The sequence below is a fragment of the Mesoplodon densirostris genome, chromosome 20 (assembly GCF_025265405.1).
Source record: "Mesoplodon densirostris isolate mMesDen1 chromosome 20, mMesDen1 primary haplotype, whole genome shotgun sequence".
Classification (NCBI taxonomy): Eukaryota; Metazoa; Chordata; class Mammalia; order Artiodactyla; family Ziphiidae; genus Mesoplodon; species Mesoplodon densirostris.
The window spans coordinates 25738958-25756977 of NC_082680.1; the positions used below are offsets into that span (position 1 = coordinate 25738958).

General features: G+C 49.6%; 1 protein-coding gene across 4 annotated transcripts; it reads right to left on the reverse strand.

Moving 5' to 3' along the window:
* Positions 1-11585: 11585 nt before the first annotated feature.
* DUSP26 (dual specificity phosphatase 26) lies at positions 11586-17818 on the reverse strand. Of its 4 annotated transcripts, none has more exons than XM_060086025.1 (5): positions 17721-17818; positions 14976-15263; positions 13246-13460; positions 12175-12370; positions 11586-11823 (listed from the first exon to the last, which is right to left on the reverse strand). In XM_060086025.1, exons 2-5 carry the CDS (start codon positions 15194-15196, stop codon positions 11736-11738), a joined length of 720 nt encoding a protein of 239 aa, XP_059942008.1. In that variant the 5' UTR covers positions 15197-15263; positions 17721-17818; the 3' UTR covers positions 11586-11735. The 4 variants fall into 4 exon arrangements, with proteins under 4 accessions (XP_059942008.1, XP_059942007.1, XP_059942009.1 ...); XM_060086024.1 differs by having other exon boundaries at positions 14976-15266; XM_060086026.1 differs by lacking the exon at positions 17721-17818 and having other exon boundaries at positions 14976-15274.
* Positions 17819-18020: the final 202 nt, after the last annotated feature.

Consider the following 18020-nt stretch of genomic DNA (forward strand, 5'->3'; position numbering starts at 1 on the left):
GATCATCCTAAGTACCAGGGGAGTCCAGAAGGAAACAGAAGCTATGGGGTTCAAGCTAACCTGGTTTCCCAGGAATCCTGCATGTCTTTGGATTTCTGGAATGAAGACAATACTCTAGGCCAGAGCTGAGCCATCATCCCATGTGTGAGAGTGGAGATTGGAGAATAAAGCAGAGGAGGAGAGAAAAACGCCTTTGATTGACCATCTACTGCATGCCAAGCCCTGTGTTCAGTGCTTCACATATTTTCATGGATTCCTCACCAGAACCCTCGGGGTATGATTATTTTCTACTTTCTTATGAGATAAAATAGAAGCCCAAGAAGGTTAGGTTTCCCCCCTAATCACATAAGTGTTGTTGACAGAATTCCAACTGAACTTGTTCTCCATGAAACATGCTCTTTCCCTAAACACTTAACTGTAATGAAAGCTCTGGAATCTGGCGTGGTATTAACTTATTTTCTCCCCTGGAAGATTAGGGCTTGTCATAACTCCACCACAGAGGGTCATATGAGAAAAAAAATGTTTGATGAGAGGGTCATACGAGAAGCAACATGTTTGAAAAATGCTTCGCAAGTACCTGGTCCATAAAAAGCCCCCAATAAATGTTCATTATTATTATCATCGAACTATATCATGAAGCATCATGGCTCAGAAGTCGCACTGGGCCAGGAGCCAGTACCTGTAGTGTATTAATTAGGATGCAGGCTAAGCTACTGTGGTGGGTTTGAAAATATGTCCACACATTTTTAGATACTCCTCCCTTCAAAATGGGGAGCCTACTTCCCATTCTCTTTAATGAGAAGAGATTGGGCTGGACTTGCGGACCCTTCTAACAAGCTGAGTGAAGTGGAGGTGGCAGTGGTTGATTTTGGAGACTGGGTCATTAAAAATGCATTGTGGTTTCCTTCTCTCTCTCTCCCTCCCTGCCCCCACCCCTCGATCAGTCACTTGCTCTGGGGAAGCCAGGAGCCATGTCACAAGGACACTCACCTGTGAAGTCACACAGCAGGGAGCTGAGGTCTCTGCTAGCAGCCGTGTGAGTGGAAGTCTGGCTTTAGTCAAGCCTGGAATGGCGGCATCCTCTTGAGAGGCCCTGAGGCAAAACCACACAGTTCAGCTGCGCTTGAATTCTTGACCCACAGGAGCTAGGAGACAACCAGTGTTTGCTGTCCTAAGCCACTGAGTCTGCGGGTAATTTGCTATTGAGCCATAGATAAACACTATAGTCACTGTCACAAAGAGACAGAGAAGTACAGAGATGAGACTCCCCTGGTGGTCCAGTGGTTAAGACTCTGCGCTTCCAATACAGGGGGTGCGGGTTCGATCCCTGGTGGGGGAACTAAGATTTCACATGCCGTGCAGTGTGGGAAAAATAAAAAAAAAGGACAGGGGCTCCAACCATCTAGTTTATTTCTGTCTCATGAATATTCCAAAGAAAGGATGTAGGTTCTGCTTCACGAGGCCACCAGAGACCCGGGTTCCTTTCTCTTGCTGTTTGGCCACGTCCTAAGATATGTTCCTTGTTCATATGGGGAAGCTGACTTACCAGTTACACAGCTGATGTTTTAACCCCAAGGGAGGGGATGAAAGAGTGGAAAGACAGCATTTTCCTCGTAGGAATTCAAGTTTTAACTTTTGTTCCCATTCCATTGGTGAGAGCTTAGTCACAGGGTCACACCTATTTGCAAAGAAGCCTGAAGAATGGAGGCTCCCGCTGGACAGTCAGTCGGGCTGAAGCTCGGGCAGGTCTGTGATAACAGGAGGAAGTGGAGGATGGAATGCGGTGGATGGAGGCCTAGCAACATCCCCATCCCCAGTCCCAGTGTTGGCACCTTCTCTGTGGCTTGCAGTGACACTTTTCCAGGGCTCAGTTTTCTCCTTTATAAAATGAAGGATTGGGGACTTCCCTGGCTGTCCAGTGGTTCAGACTCCACGCTTCCATTGTGGAGGGCTCAGGTTCAGTCCCTGTTTGGGGAATTAAGATCCTGCGGGTTTCCCTGGTGGCGCAGTGGTTGCGAGTCCACCTGCCAATGCAGGGGACACGAGTTTGTGCCCCGGTTCGGGAGGATCCCACATGCCGCGGAGTGGCTGGGCCCGTGAACCATGGCCGCTGAGCCTGCGCGTCCGGAGCTTGTGCTCTGCAACGGGAGAGGCCACAACAGTGAGAGGCCCGCGTACCGAAAAAAAAAAAAAAAAAAAGGTCCTGCATGGTGCCGCCAAAATAAATAAATTTAAAAAAAAAAGATTACTACACATGATGTTTCTAACCTACTTTATTATTATTATTTTACTTTTCATTTTATGTTGGAGCATAGTTGATTAACAATGTTGTGTTAGTTTCAGGTGTACAACAAAGTGATTCAGATACCCATAGACAGGTATCTATTCGTTTTCAAATTCTTTTCCCAATTAGCTAACCTACTTTAAAAAAAATTTTAAATACAATGAAGGATTGGATAAGCTTGGTGGTTTTCAATTTTGTGTGTGTGTGGCAGAATGTTGTTTATTAAATAATATTTAAAAACAGACACTGCATGGATTAGAGACATAAAAGCAGAGCTGATCTGTTTGAATCATGTGGGGTTTCTCCACTCCCCTCACCCCATCAGTGGCCCCATGGAAAGCTATTTCAAGCACTAGAGCTCTGTGAGGCAAGACCAGGCTCACCAAGTGAGAAGTTCTCCTGGCTTCCTTCCAGTTCTGGTATTTTTGAGACTCTGAGCACTCACCTGTGTTCCCTGCCCTGGGCTGGTGCACAGCCCTGTCTTGCTTGGCAGCTGGGGGCTTGTACCCGGCATGTACTGGCGGAGGAAGACGGAATGAGCCCTTACCCTGGGTCTCCAGCCTCACCTCATTTCCTTTCATCCCTTTTCGGATCTTGCAACATATCTCTCCTTTCTCCTAAGGCAAGTGAGGGTCCCCTGTCCCTGGACCAGGGGTCTAGGTGCCCGCCGTGGAGCTCAGAAGGCGTTCCGAGGTGCCGGTACACCACCGTAGGTGGCCTCGTGCTCCACCCCTTGGATGGGGACTTGGAAATTCTCAGAGCACACGGGCTCCCTCCTCAGGCTAATACTTTTGCTAACCCTCGCGTCTCTTCTGGGCTGCCATTGGCCTCACCTGGATTAGGAGCTCAGGCTCTGTCAAGGTTATAGACCGAGAATGTGAACTTGCTCAGCCCTGACCAAGTTTGTGAGTGACCCCCAGGGACCAAAAGGGGACACGCCTCCCCCCTCTCATTTTTCCCTACCTCAGTTATCCTCAGAATTCTCAAGAATACAGACTGCCATAGGGAAAGTTACCTAGGGGGACAAGAGTTCCTTTTTTTTTTTTTTTTTGCGGTACGCGGGCCTCTCACAGTTGTGGCCTCTCCCGCCGCGGAGCACAGGCTCTGGACGCGCAGGCTCAGCGGCCATGGCTCACGGGCCCAGCCGCTCCGCGGCATGTGGGATCTTCCCGGACCGGGGCATGAACCTGTGTCCCCTGCATCGGCAGGCGGACTCTCAACCACTGCGGCACCAGGGAAGCCCGAGAGTTCCTTTCTTTTAGTTCATGACCATCAGAAGCTGGCTTCTTCACAGATAAACATTTCCCTCCCTGCTTCCTGAGGTTCCTTCCAGAGAGTCAGCCACCTTCTCCCAGGCTGGCTCCAGATGCTAAAGGGGAATTTGATAGAGGCCTTAAGGAACAATCCCAGGCTGTTCAGAAGACTAGTAACCACTGCCCACAAACAACATTCTAAGAATGGCTGGGCCAATCCCACTCCTGGGCATATATCCGGAGGAAACCATAGTCTGAAAAGATACATGCACCCCAGTGTTCATTGCAGCACTATTTACAATAGCCAGGACATGGACGCAACCTAAATGTCCATAGATGGGTGAATGGATAAAGAAGATGTGGTACATATATACCATGGTATATTACTCAGCCATAGTAAAGAATGAAGTAATGACATTTGCAACAACATGTATTGCCTAGAGATTATCAAACTGAGGGAAGTAAGTCATACAGAAAGACAAATATATGATATCACTCATGTGGAATCTAATTTAAAAAAAATACAAATGAACTTATTTGCAAAACAGAAAAACTTACAAATATCGAAAACAAACTTATGGTTACCAAAGGGGAAACGTGGCAGGGAGGGATAAATCAGGAGCTTGGGATGAACACACACACACTATTATATAAGATAGACAACCAACAAGGACCTACTGTATAGCATAGGAAACTCTACTCAGTATTCTGTGACAACCTATATGAGAAAAGAATCCAAAAAAGAATGAGTATATGTATATGTATAATGGAATCACTTTGCTTTATACCTGAAACTAACACAACATTGTAAATCAACTATACTCCAATAAAATTTAAAAAAATTTATCTTAAAAAAAAAAGAAGAATGCCTTGGGGCGGGGTGGGGACTGGGAGAAGATGAGGGTCAGTGGACCACCCCAGGCTTCTTAGGCTTCTTACATTTCTGGGTAAGACATTGGGACACAGTGGTGGAAGGTAGATTTACCCCAGGTTTGGAGGCAAATGATCTTCAAGAGTGAAGCAGGTACAGTGTGAGAACAGAGTTATGGGCAGTGATGACTGGAGGGCAGGCATGTCCTTGTCCCAATGGGACAGCCCCTGCTCAGACTGTTGTCACGTGCAAACGTGGGCTCACTGTCCCCCTCAACATTTTTTAAAAATTTTATTTATTTAATTTATTTATTTTTGGCTGTGTTGGGTCTTCGTTGCTGCGCGCAGGCTTTCTCTAGTTGCAGCGAGCGGGGGCTACTCTTCATTGAGGTGCGTAGGCTGTGGCTTCCCTTATTGCAGAGCACAGGCTCTAGGTGCACGGGCTTCAGCAGTTGCGGCATGTGGGTTCAGTAGTTATGGCTCATGGGCTCTAGAGCACAGGCTCTGTACTTGTGGCACACGGGCCCAGTTGCTCCGCAGCATGTGGGATCTTCCCGGACCAGTGCTCGAACCCGTGTCCCCTGCACTGGCAGGCGGATTCCTAACCACTGCGCCACCAGGGAAACCCTCCCTCTCAACATTTTAAGAGAAACTGGAAATCCAAATGTTGCCTAACATTTCCCAGTTATTGAGAGGTTGCAGAGAAAACAAAACACCCTCTGCTGGTGGGTTTTGCTCTGTGATGTAGGGCCCTTGCCAAATGCATCTTCCTCCCTGTAGCGTGTGCCACTAGTTCTCAATTTTTAAAACGAAGGTAGAGATTAGTCCTGACATTTTTAACCAGTGTTCATGGCATGTCAAGGGGCTTTGATCAGTCTCCCATTGCTGATGTAACAAATCACCACGAACTTAATGGCTTGAACAATGGAAATTTATTATCTTACACTTTTGTTAGATCAGAAGTCTCACATCCGTTTGGCTGAGCTAAAATCAAGCTCTGTCAGCGAGGCTGCCTTCCTCTCTGGAGGGTCTAGGAGAGAATCCATTTCCTTGCCTTTTCCAGCTTCTAGAAGTGCCCACATTGCTTACCTCATGGCTCTTATCCTTGTCTTCAAAAGCAGCAGTGGGTACCAGTTCTCACATCAAATCTCTCACCCCAGTTTGCATATGTTCTCTGCTTTTAAGGACTCATGTGACTGGGCCCACTGGATAATCCAGTGAAATCTCCTCACTGAGAGGTTGCACTTTTAATCACATCTGCAAAATCCCCTTTGTCACGTGAGGTACATGTCCACAGGTTCTGGGGTTTAGGGAATGAACAGGGCTCTTCCCTAAACTTTTCGATCTTTTGCTCCTTCCTTTTTCCGCCACAAAAGTTCTGAGGACAGAAACCTACGACAAACAGGGTTTATCTTTCCTCATAACCTGGTCCACTCTTTCTCTGTTCAGGCTTCCTTTTCCTTAAGGGATGTTTCTTTTTTTCTTTTTTCCCTGTATTTTCTTTTTTTTTAATGGATTTACCATATTATATAAGTTTCAGGTGTACAACATAGGGATTCATACTTTTTAAAGGTTATATTCCATTTATAGTTATAATAAAATATTGGCTATATTCCCTGTTCTATACAATATATCCTTGTAGCTTATTTATTTTATATATAGTAGTTTGTACCTCTTAATCCCCTACCCTTATCATGTCCCTCCCCGTTCCCTCTCCCCACTGGTAACCATTAATTTGTTCTCTATATGTGTGAATGTTTCTGTTTTGTTCTATTCACTAGTTTGTTTCATTTTATATTTATTTTATTTATTTTTTATGTTTCATTTTTTAGATTCCACATATAAGTGATATCACACAGTATTTGTCTTTCTCTGTCTGACTTATTTCACTTAGCAGAATACCTTCCAAGTCCATCTATGCTGTTGCAAATGGCAAAGTTTCATTCTTTTTCAATGGCTGAGTAGTATTCCATTGTATATATGTGCCACATCTTCTTTATCCATTCATCTGTGGATGGACACTTAGGTTGCTTCTATATCCTGACTATTGTAAATAATGCTGCTATGAACATTGGGGTGCACGTGTCTTTTTGAATTACTTTTTTCGTATTTTCGGGTAAATACCCAGGATTGGGATTGCTGGATCATGTGTAGTTCTATTTTTAGTTTTTTTGAGGAACCTCCATACTGTTTTCCATGGTGGCGGTACCACTTAACATTCCCACCCACAGTGCACCAGGGTTCCCTTTTCTAAGGGATCTGTTTGGAGCTATGGCCCTTGGGTGCGTGTGGAGCCCCCTCCAGCCAGCGATATTCATAGCTGTCTGTCTGCCTTCTGGCTCCATCTGCTACCTTGGGGCCCAGGAGCAGCAGTTTTCTCTTTGCTGTCACTCCCTGTGGAACTTCTCAGCTGGGATGAGTTACAGGGTGAAGGACTGGGCTAACATTCCTCCCTCTCCCCGGAGTTGTCAAAGGCCCTGGGGCCTGCCCGGAGGGTTTGAGTCAACATCAGAAGACCAGGGCAGGCAGGCAGACTTGAGATGCAGCTCCCCAGGAGCATGAGGCTTAGCCGGCTGGAAGCACAGGCTGTAGCTAACAAGAGAATATTTATTCTTGTTCATTTTCAAGTCCTTGGCTTGGGTCCAACTGGTCCACTGCCCAAGAACTGGTTGCAGGAGGAAGCCTTTTTTTTTTTTAAGCATTTTTTTAAAAAAAAATTTATTTATTTGGTTGCACTGAGTCTTAGTTGTGGCAGCGGCTCCTTAGTTGTGGCATGCGAACTCTTAGTTGCAGCATGCATGTAGGATCTAGTTCCCTGACCAGGGATCGAACCCGAGCCTCCTGCATTGGGAGCATGGAGTCTTATCCACTGTGCCACCAGGGAAGTCCCTGGAGTCTGGACTTTTAATGCCGGTTTTGGAAGGTGGGAGCGACACCCACCTGTGACAGGTGTCACCCTCATTCCCCTTGGAGGGTAGGAGAACTGGTTCCATCTGTGTGATCACCAGGCTGTGCTCTTTCCTTCTCTCCCTTGACCCCCAAGACACACCCACACCCTTAAATGGTGGAGGTGGAGGGATGCACAGCAGTGTGATGGCTACACACACAGGTTCTGGAGCCACAGCTCCCATGTTTGAATCTGAGCTCCTCTGCTTACTAGCTGTGTGTCTTTGGGAACATTTCTTCACCTCAGTTTCCCTGTTTCTAAGCAATGACAGTGACACCACTTCACAGGGTTTTAAATGAGGATTAAATGACTTAATATCTGTAAAAACAGAAGAGTGCCTGGGCAGAGCCATAATATGGCTTTGTTAAATAATAATAATAATATATATATGAATGATCTGCTCTATGAGGATAATCTGATAAGCTGTTCTTTGGTCAAATAGACTTTGGTAGCTATACATCTGTACTAGAAGTTAGAATTAAGTTCTCAAGTTATTCAGTTTGCAAGAAGTCTGAGGGGTTTAGCCGAGGCACATTCAGACTACAAAAATAGGTCTGTGGCTGTGGGTTATATTAGAAGTGATATACTTACTAGGAAAAAGGAGGTGACAGCTCTATTGTAGCCTACATTGGTCAGATCATAGCTTTAGTCAGTCCTTCTAAGAGCCTGAGTTATTTCTGGGTTCTTTTTAGTTAGACATAAGTTGCCCATGGTTCTGACAGGAAATCAATGCAATCTAACTATCAGGTTGGCCAAAAGGTTCGCTCAGTTTTTTCCATAAGATGGCTCTAATAGCACTTAGTTGTCTTTAACTTCGTTCAAAACAATTTTGTTAGATTGTATCGTGACAGTTGTCATATCAGTGTGCATTTAATAAAAGACTTATCAAAATTGGTGAATTTTTGTGTAGCCATTTTAATATTGAAGATGGAAGAAAAAAGGCAACATTTTTGGCACATTATGCTTTATTATTTCAAGAAAGCTAAACACGCAACCGAAAGTGCAAAAAAAGATTTGTGTGGTGTATGGAGAAGGTGCTGTGATTGATCGAATGTATCGAAAGTGGTTTGTGAAGTTTGGTGCTGGAGATTTCTCGCTGGATGATGCTCCACGGTCAGGTAGACCAGCTGAAGTTGATAGCGATCAAATCGAGAACTTCATTGAGAACGATCAACGTTATACCACGCAGGAGATGGCCCAGATACTCATAATATTCAAATCAAGCATTGAAAATCATTTACACCAGCTTGGTTATGTGAATTGCTTTGATGTTTGGGTTCCACGTAAGTTAAGCGGGAAAAAACCCTTCTTGACCCTATTTCCGCATGCGATTCTCTACTGAAACGTAATGAAACATTCTGTTTTTAAAACAAATTGTGACGGGCGATGAAAAGTGGATACTGTACAATAATGTGGAATGGAAGAGATCATCGGGGCAAGCGAAATGAACCACCACCAACCACACCAAAGTCTGGTCTTCATCCAAAAAAGGTGATGTTGTGTCTATGGTGGGATTGGAAGGGAGTCCCCTATTATGAGCTCCTTCCGGAAAACCAAACGATTTACTCCAACAAGTACTGCTCCCAATTAGACCAACTGAAAGCGGCACTTGATGAAAAGCGTCCAGAATTAGTCAACAGAAAACACATAATCTTCCATCAGGATAATGCAAGACTGCGTGTTTCTTTGATGACCAGGCAAAAACTGTTACAGTTTGGCTGGGAAGTTCTGATTCATCTGCTGTACTGACCAAACATTGCACCTTCGCATTTCCATTTATTTCGGTCTTTACAAAAATCTCTTAATGGAAAAAATTTCCATTCCCTGGAAGACTGTAAAAGGCACTTAGAATAGTTCTTTGCGCAAAAAGATAAAAAGTTTTGGGAAGATGGAATTATGAAGTTGCCTGAAAAATGGCAGAAGGTAGTGAAACTAAAGCGTGAATACGTTGTTCAGTAAAGTTCTTGGTAAAAATGAAAAATGGGTCTTTTATTTTTAGTTAAAAACCGAAGACACTTTTGGCCAGCCCAATAGAATCAACATTCATAGCGAAGCCCTCACCCTTTCCCTTAGATAAAATTGTCTCTCGATGATAATAAAAATGTGACGCCCCAGCCAACAGGTCTTGCTGGCCTCTCATCCCACAAGTCTTGCCTGAAACATCGAGACCAGTTCTAATTTTGGTTGCCACAATTAGAAAGGGGTACCAATACTGGCAAGGCTGGGGAGGAAACTTGAAATATGACAAATTCGGACTCGTGGAGACAAGCATAGCTGTTAGGCTGAAAGTGAGGGGACACAGGAGAGTCACAAGAGCTGGCTTCAAACCATGGGAAGGGCTGCCATGAGAGATGGAGCAAGATAAAGAACACATTACGTACTGAGCGTGCTCAGAGCTTTCCATAGCATATCCAATTAAACGCCCACAGCAACCCTGTGGAAGTAGACAGACTATTGCGTGTAACCAGGGGGAGAGAGGTAAAGTGACCGTTGCCAGTGCCCTGATGGGTATGTGCCAGGGCCAGGGATCCTAGGCTGTCAGATCTTTCGGCCTCATCTCACCACCACTGTAACGTGATCGCACGATGCAAGTGTAATATTAGAGCTTTCTAATACTGTGTGTGGGAGTTATGCAGTGATTTCCGACCATCAAAGATGGCCAAGCAGGGACTTCCCTGGTGGTGTAGTGGTTAAGAATCCACCTGCCAATGCAGGGGACATGGGTTCGAGCCCTGGTCTGGGATGATCCCACATGCTGCAGAGCAGCTGAGCCCATGTGCCACAGCTACTGAAAAATGGAAATTTTTTTTTTTATTTTAAAAAGGAAATGTTTGTTTTCATGTTATAAGGTGATTACAAACTCCTCTAAAAAAAAAGCAGAGATGAATTTAAAATATAGGTATACGTATTTATCTAAAAAGCCAAAGAGGAAAAGAAAACCCCTGCAAAATACAGGGATTCATATCAGAAAACACACCTGGAGCCCGTGCTCCGCAACAAGAGAAGCCACCACAATGAGAAGCCCGTGCACCACAACGAAGAGCAGTCCCCGCTCACCACAACTAGAGAAAGCCCGCACGCAGCAACGAAGACCCAATACAGCCAAAAATAAATAAATAAATAAATTTAAAAAAAAAAAGGTGGCCAAGCAAATTAATGCTTGATAACTATCGTCAAGTGATTTATTGAAAAGGCGATTTATTTATGCCCTGTTGGAGAGTGGAAATCGTTAATCTGTGAAGGTGACTTCTGGCTTTGAGATTCTGAGTTTCTGTACTTTGGGGTAGAATATACACTTTAGATATATTAAGTGAGTTTTCCCCCCTGTATTTTTCACTTCCCCTTACATCCCATCCCGTTCTCCCACTCATGCAGATATTCTGTTCTGGGAACATACCTCTTTTGTTTTATTTATTTTACTTTATTTGGCTGCACCGTGCGGCATGCAGGATCTTTGTTCCTGGGCGGGGGATCGAACCTGTGCCCCCTGCAGTGGAAGTGGGGAGTCTTAACTACTGGACCGCCAGGGAAGTCCAACACACCCTTTTCAAAAAGAGGGATGTGGTGGCTGGCAGTTTGACAGTTGGGATATAAGATCATACTATTCTCTCTGGTGGTTGAGTTTATTTTTTTTTTTACTAAATTTACTAAGGAGATTATGTTACACTCCTCAGAGGAAAACTTGGAAAGATTAGAAGAGGAAGCAATCACATCACCTCTCGTCTCCTCCCGTCCAGTTTCTTGGTACCAGGCAAAACCCAAACCCATGAATGTGGGATTTAGGGCTGGGATTGATTTAAGATTAATATTCTGCTCTCCTACTAGCATGGGGGACTTGATATAGAAATCAGGTTGACTTTTTGAAAATAAGTTCTATTTCTTACACACCTGAGCTTGTGAACAGACCTATTTTAAGCTTGGGAGATGCAGGCTGTGCTCTTGAGTCCTAACACAGTTTGCAAATCTGAATTTTTCGGTCCTCTGCTTCCCCCGTGTGGACATAAATGGAAATAAGTTCAAGATACCCCTTGCCCCAGGAGTGTGAAATTGGACTGGGGAGAAACCTCCCCTAGGAACTGGTGGAGGTGGGAAGGCTGGTGAGGGCTTATGACCCTAGAAGGGAGTCAGGCACTGTTCTCAGGGGACAGGTTCCAACCTCGTACAAGCTGTCAGTGATTCAAGAGGCTTGCTTCGTGTTCACCATTTTTATTTTTCCTGGAGACACTTGGATCCAGTAAGCGAGGGATTATCTGTAGGCTCCCAGTCATGCACCTCTGCAGTTCTGGGCCACGACCAGCACCCATGGGCGCCATGCCAAGCCTCCCACGCCTCTTCTTCCCGGGTTTGGAGTAACAAGTCTGTGGGTTTCTCCCTTAGCTTTTCACACCCTCTCTTCACCGTCTGTCCCTGAGCTACCACCTCCACACAACTCGACACCATCACGTCTGTGTTTGCTGCATCCCTGATTCCTGGCAGAGGTACAGGACAGAGCTGGTCCTTTTGTTCTGATACGCGGGGAAGGGGGACACTTGAATACAAAGAGGGGCTGTGAATCCCCGGGACCACCCTGGCTGGGATCCAGGACTGTCTTCTACCTGCAGCCTACCTGCCTCCTTCCCTGGCCACCTCCCTCCTGGGTGACTGACACACTGCCCCATCCCCCCTCGATAGACAGCGGCTGTGGCCTGGGGCCACGTCCCAGCCCTCTCAGGAGAGAATGGGTTCGCTGGGCCGCCTCCAACCTGCCCCCTGGGCCTCCAGCTGGGATCCGGGGACCCACAGGCCTGGCCTGACCTCCCTCCCTCCCTCTGCGCCCTTACGCCTCCTGACGCTTCCGCAGCCTGCGGTCCAGGGCCAGGAGCTGCCTCAAGAAGCCCCTATTGGGGATGATGCCTCGGTGGTCCTTGACTTTTTTGATGGCCTCCACGAGGGTGAGGCTGTGGTACAGCATGAGGTAGGCCAGCACCAGAGTGGCCGAGCGGCTCACGCCCACGGCACAGTGCACCAGGATCCTCCCTGCGAACAGAGACACGAGAGATGGCTGGGGACCTCGCGGCGGGCTGGAGGAGGCTGGGGAGAGGGCCCCACGGACAGGTGGGGAGGAAGACAGGTAAGCAGAGGTGCATGGACGCACAGACTGGTGACGGTAAGAACCCAGGTCCTGGCCAAGGGGGGAGCCTGGACGGGATGAGATGGAGAGCCTGCGGCAGCAGCGCAGCATCCATAAGCCCAAAAGGGGCTCGAAGGGAGAGGCTCGTCACTAACGCAAAACCGAGCTTTGCACCGAGCTGGGCTTCCTTCTGTACGTGCTGAGTGCGTCCATGGAAAACCCTCTATGTCTAACTGGGTCCTTCCTCAATCTCCCAGTCACTTTGGGGTGGATGATTAATATATTTTTTCCTATTAAAAATTAAAAAACATTTTTTTTTGGCCACGCTCTTTGGCATGTGGGATCTTAGTTCCCTGACGAGGGATCAAACCCACACCCCCTGCATTGGAAGCGTGGAGTCTTAACCACTGGACTGCCAGGGAAATCCCAATATATTATATATATATATATATATATATATTTTTTTTTTTCCTGATCACTAAAGCAAGACAGGTTCAAGGTAGAAATCATTAGAAAGTATAGAAATATATAAAGAAGCCAACAACTGAAAAATCTATCACCCATAATCTCACCACCCAGGTGCAACTTTCCACTCTCTCAACGTTTGGGATTATTTCCTTCTTTGTATGGACTGCCTTGAAAAGATGGTTGAGAGAATAGCTTCCTTTCCTGAGCCTTTTATCACATCATTCAAGTCTCTCTCTCTCTCCACACCCAGACCCCTGGGCTGTTCTCTAACCCATTGTCTGTTGGTCCTTCCCTCCTCCGTGCTCCCCCCTACCTCCCGGCTGGCTCAGTGCCCGGTGGATGAAGTCAGCGGCCGCCTGGAAGTGGACACTCATATCGAAGGCTGGCGAGTCGTGGGCCTCGACCCCCAGGTAGCGGATGCCCAGCCCCACGTAGGCCTCAGGTGTCCCTCGCCACCTGCTGTGAGAGGCGTTGAGGACGTGGCTGATGCCCAGGCGACGGAGCTCCCGGTGGTCGTTGGCTATTTCCCTGCATTGAGGAGTGGAGGTTAGGGGGCACGGAAGTGGGCGGTGGGGCCAGACGTCCTTGTCGGTACCCCGACCACTGCCTGGCCAACGTCGTGGGCTCCAGGCCTCCACTTCACTTCCTGAGGACCCGAGATAGGCAATGAGCCGGAGTCTCGTCCTGGAGCAAAGGTGGGGAGTCCTGGGGAGATTATGCCTGGAGGAGAGGAGACTGAGAGATGGGCAAACAACAGCCATGATAACATATTGAAAGAATGCTCTGAGGCAGAAAGACTTTACTTGATCCGTGAAAAGGATTGACAGGGTTTGTGCTTCATGTAAGGAGGTACTACCAATGGTGGAATCGAGCTGGAGAAAGATTGGGGCGCCTTGGGAGAGAGGGACTTTTCTTTACACCAGGGTATTCAAGTAGAGAGTCAATGGATAGGGTCTGGAAGCGGCAGAGCGAATCTGAACATTGGATGGGTTGTTGGACCAGCTCACATTTAATGTCCTGCTAACCTTTTCTTTTCTTTTAATTTAATTTAATTTTAATCTTAATTTTTTGGCCACGCTGCGCTGCATATGGGATCTTAGCTCCTTCACCAGGGGCTGAACACGAGCCCCCTGCAGTGGAAGCGCGCAGAGTCTTAACTACTGGACCCCCAGGGAAGTCCCGCCCCCCCCCGCCCCGTTACTTTAGACTCTCTCTGACACCCAGAATCTTCTTGTGTTTTGCCAATTACTCCACGCTCATGGTTACCCTGTGGTGGAGGTCACCTTCAGATGTTCCTGTGGCCCGTACCCCTCAGCTCAGCCAACATGATCATATCAAATGCCCTGTCCAGCGCCAACTCCTCGAGCAGAAAGAGCCCTGAACTTGAACCTCCAAGTCCTGGCTCTGCTACTTACGACCCGTGTGACCTTGGGCCAGTCCCAACTTCTCTGAGCTTCCGATGCCTCCTCTGTAACCTGGGGATAGTGGTACCTACCTCACAAGGCTGTCGTGAAGATTAAGAGAGAAAAGGCATGTGAAAAACTCCTTGTAGCCTCTAAAGCCCTTGGGAGAGACAAGTGGGGCCTCCTCTTCCTTTGACGCCCTTGTCTCCATCGACCCCACGCACCTGAGTAAGCCTCTGTGCACTCTGCGGCTTGGCTTGGTCAACCTTTCGCCTCACTAACCACTGTTCCCGGCCCCAGGGATGGCCTTTTCTCAGGGCACAATAGGTGGAAGGTCAGAGAAGTCATCTAAATGTCCAGCCCTTAGTACTGGCACGTAATCATACATTTTGCCAGATGAACGACATGATGACTTGAACAGAGTCTGTCTGTCCAGAGTTGGGTCTATCAATAAACCTGTCCAAACTCCCCCAAACCCTCCTCCACTCTGCCCATGGACCCCGTCCCCTCCATCCTCCACGTGGAGCCGACAGCACAACTCGGCGCCTCTCTGCCACTCTTCTGCTTTCTTCTTGCACACACACACACACACACACACACACACACACTCAGCTGCGGTCCCAGTCTGCTGGGTACATACTGGTCTCCGAGGTAGAGGCCTGGCCAGACCTCGTCGGCGTGGTTACAGGCCGTCTTGCCCGTGTAGAGAAGCCTCTCCAACTCAAAGACGTTGAGCAAGGGATGCTGGACAGCTGGTATCTCTTCCAGGGCCCCTCTCGTGCGAACAGGAGACCTCGAGCCACTCCGGGAGAAGCGGGCCATAAATGTCACCGAGGCCCAGAGCCAGTTACCGGGGCACATCTTAGAGGCGGCAGGAGCCGTGGCAGCCACAGGGGTGGCCGATGAGGGGTCAGTCTGCAGGTAGCTGCTGCTGGGAGAGGCAGGGATGTGAGACACACCTGAGTGAGTCTGGAGCAGCTGCTTCCCTACCTGCTAGCTGGGCTGGCCCCTGGGGAGAGGATTCTCCAGGGACGAAGGTGAAGTCCGGCCCGCTGGTGCGGGAAGTGCTCCGGATGATATTCTTCTTTGAGCTGCGGCAGCTCCTTTTCCCTGCTCTTTGGCTCTTCCGGGCAAGGAGGTGGGAGAGTCACATGTTCTTGTTTACGGGAGAGGGAGCTGCCGGCTCCTGGGTGTCTGCCCCGCACTCCACCCCAACCCCCAGCGCAGATGTAAACACACACGCAAACATTTGGTATTTGGGTGGCCCGCTGCCGGAGCCCTTGCCAGCCAGGATCTGGGTCTCGTCTGCCTGAGGCTACAGGCGGAGAGGCTGGAGGGATGGCAGGGGGCTTGGGGGTGGCTTTGGACCCATCCAGAGGGAATTAGCATAAAGGCAGAGCAGCAGGGGCTGTGACACAGCACGCCCGCCTCCTCAGTGCCAGAGGGATGGGCTGCTTTAACCCGTTCCTGCCCTCCCCCTGCCTCAGCGATGAGCCTGCTCTGGGAAGTCTATGGTGGGGATGGGAGGAGTGGGGAAGTAATAAAGACGAAGGGTCGGTGTTTGAAAACTACTTGCTGAAGGCCCTTGCTGATGGAGGGAAGCGCCAATCTATGTGCGCAACAGGCAAAGCATCCTCCTTTGATCAGCCTACAGATATCATTGATTAAACGTCATCTCTCTGGGTCCAGGCAGGGCTGGAGCATTGTGTGTGTGTGTGTGTGTGTGTCTGTCTGTCTGTCTGTGTGTATGGGTGGGTGGGGAGAGGAGGAGGGAGGAAAGGGAAGAAAGGAGGGATCCTGCCAGGCCCAGGGGCTCAGAGTCTGGAATTAGCATCTGTGTTCCTGGTGGAGTTCAAGTGGCCCTACTTAGCACATGGGGTCCTCAATGAGGGGCCTTAGCGGATGCGCCTCTGACTCTCTGTGGACAGCTGGGCCTCCTGAACCTGGGACCATGCGTTGAGCTGCAGAGCTGGGAAGGGCCAGCCTTTGAGACTTGCCCGGGGAACTCCAGGGCAAGAGCCACGCCCACTCCCCCTTTCCTCTTCCCCCTCGTCCTCCTCCACTTCCTCCTCCTCTTCCCCCTCCTCTTCCTCCTCCTCCTCTTCCTCCTCCTCCTCCTCCTCCTCTTCCTCCTCCTCCTCTTCCACTTCCTCCTCCTCCTCTTCCTCCTCCTCCTCCTCCTCTTCCACTTCCTCCTCCTCTTCCACTTCCTCCTCCCCTTCCACTTCCTCCTCCTCCTCCTCTTCCTCCTCCTCCTCTTCCTCCTCCTCCTCTTCCTCCTCCTCCTCCTCTTCCACTTCATCCTCCTCTTCCACTTCCTCCTCCCCTTCCACTTCCTCCTCCTCCTCTTCCTCCTCTTCCTCCTCCTCCTCTTCCACTTCCTCCTCCTCCTCTTCCTCCTCCTCCTCTTCCACTTCCTCCTCCCCTTCCACTTCCTCCTCCTCCTCCTCTTCCTCCTCCTCCTCTTCCCCCTCCTCCTCCTCCACTTCCTCCTCCTCCTTTTCCTCTTCCTCCCCCTCCTCTTCCTACCCCCCCTCCTTTCCCCCCTCCCCCTCCCCCCTTCTCCTCTCACACTGTGATCCTGACCCTCTGAAAAGGTGGGCTGGTCTGAAGGATCCCCCTCCCACTCCCTGTCCAGTCTTCTGCCCCAGGGACTCAAGGGAAAGTCCACAGTGAGAGGCCATCTTTGTCCTGCCCCCAGCCTGCTTCCCCACCCAGGCTCTCAGCCAGGGCCCAGCTCTCCCCATCCCCCCATCCCCCAGGGCCAGAAGAGATCTAGCGCTCACAGGGCAAAAGGAGCGGAGGTCTTAGGATCAGGACTGGTGAGGGGAGATGGGATCGTGGGGTGTTTAGGGAGAGAGGTGGTTGTCCCTGGCGGGTCAGAAGGAGCACAGAAACAGAGCAAGAGAGCCGTCACCACCGCCACAGCTCTCAGCTTCAACACCATCACCACCGTCACCTACTTTCCCTCCGCAGGCCTGAAGGCCCCACCCTCTGGTTCCCAAACAACCTTTCCTGGAAACAGATTCTGCCGCCTGTGGGAAGCTGAACGGTGCAGAGAGCGGGAAGCAGACCAGGTGTGGCGGGAGCTCCGTGTGACTCTATTTCTCCCCATTCCGTCACGGGGTGCACCCCTGGGCACCCTCCGACCCCATCCGCAGGCTTCTGGGGGCCCTGGTCCGCCGCCCGCCTCCCTCCCTCTGCTGTCGCGGTTGTAACAGGTTCATGGCTGTCGCGCAGCCCTCGCCAGCCCAGACAGCCTGGCGCGGAGGGCGGAGGGAGGGAGCCCAGGCGCGCCCTGCAGGTTCGCTCCCAGGCCCCTTCCCCCCGCCTCGGCCCCCAGCCCCGGTCCCCGCGCCTCGCCCACCCGCCCCGGTCCCGCTACCTCGGGAGGCGGCGCGGGTCTCAGTCCCGGAGGCAGATCGCCGGCTCACACAGCCCCACGGCCATGACTCTGCCGCCACCGCCGCCTCGGCTGCCAGCGCCAGACCGGTTGACGGATTAGCATCTATTTTTAAGCCATGACACGCACGTCGAAGCAGGGCTGGTATCAGTGTGCGTGTGTGTCAGCGACACGCAGGGACACAGCCTCACACCCGGTGGCCCGAGTGGACACGCGGAGTGGGCCACGCAGCCCGCACCCCCTGCGGCCCCGCCTCGCAGGCATGCTCGTGTGTATGTGTAT

What these genes read in the sequence shown, in the direction of transcription:
- DUSP26 (XM_060086025.1), bottom strand. Translation starts at nt 15,196, where the DNA reads ATGTGCCCCGGTAACTGGCTCTGGGCCTCGGTGACATTTATGGCCCGC. An exon ending in GGCCTCTACCTCGGAGACCA is followed by an intron (nt 13,461 to 14,975) that starts GTATGTACCCAG and finishes TCCTCAATGCAG; the next exon opens with GGAAATAGCCAACGACCACC. An exon ending in GGCACTGAGCCAGCCGGGAG is followed by an intron (nt 12,371 to 13,245) that starts GTAGGGGGGAGC and finishes CTCTGTTCGCAG; the next exon opens with GGAGGATCCTGGTGCACTGT.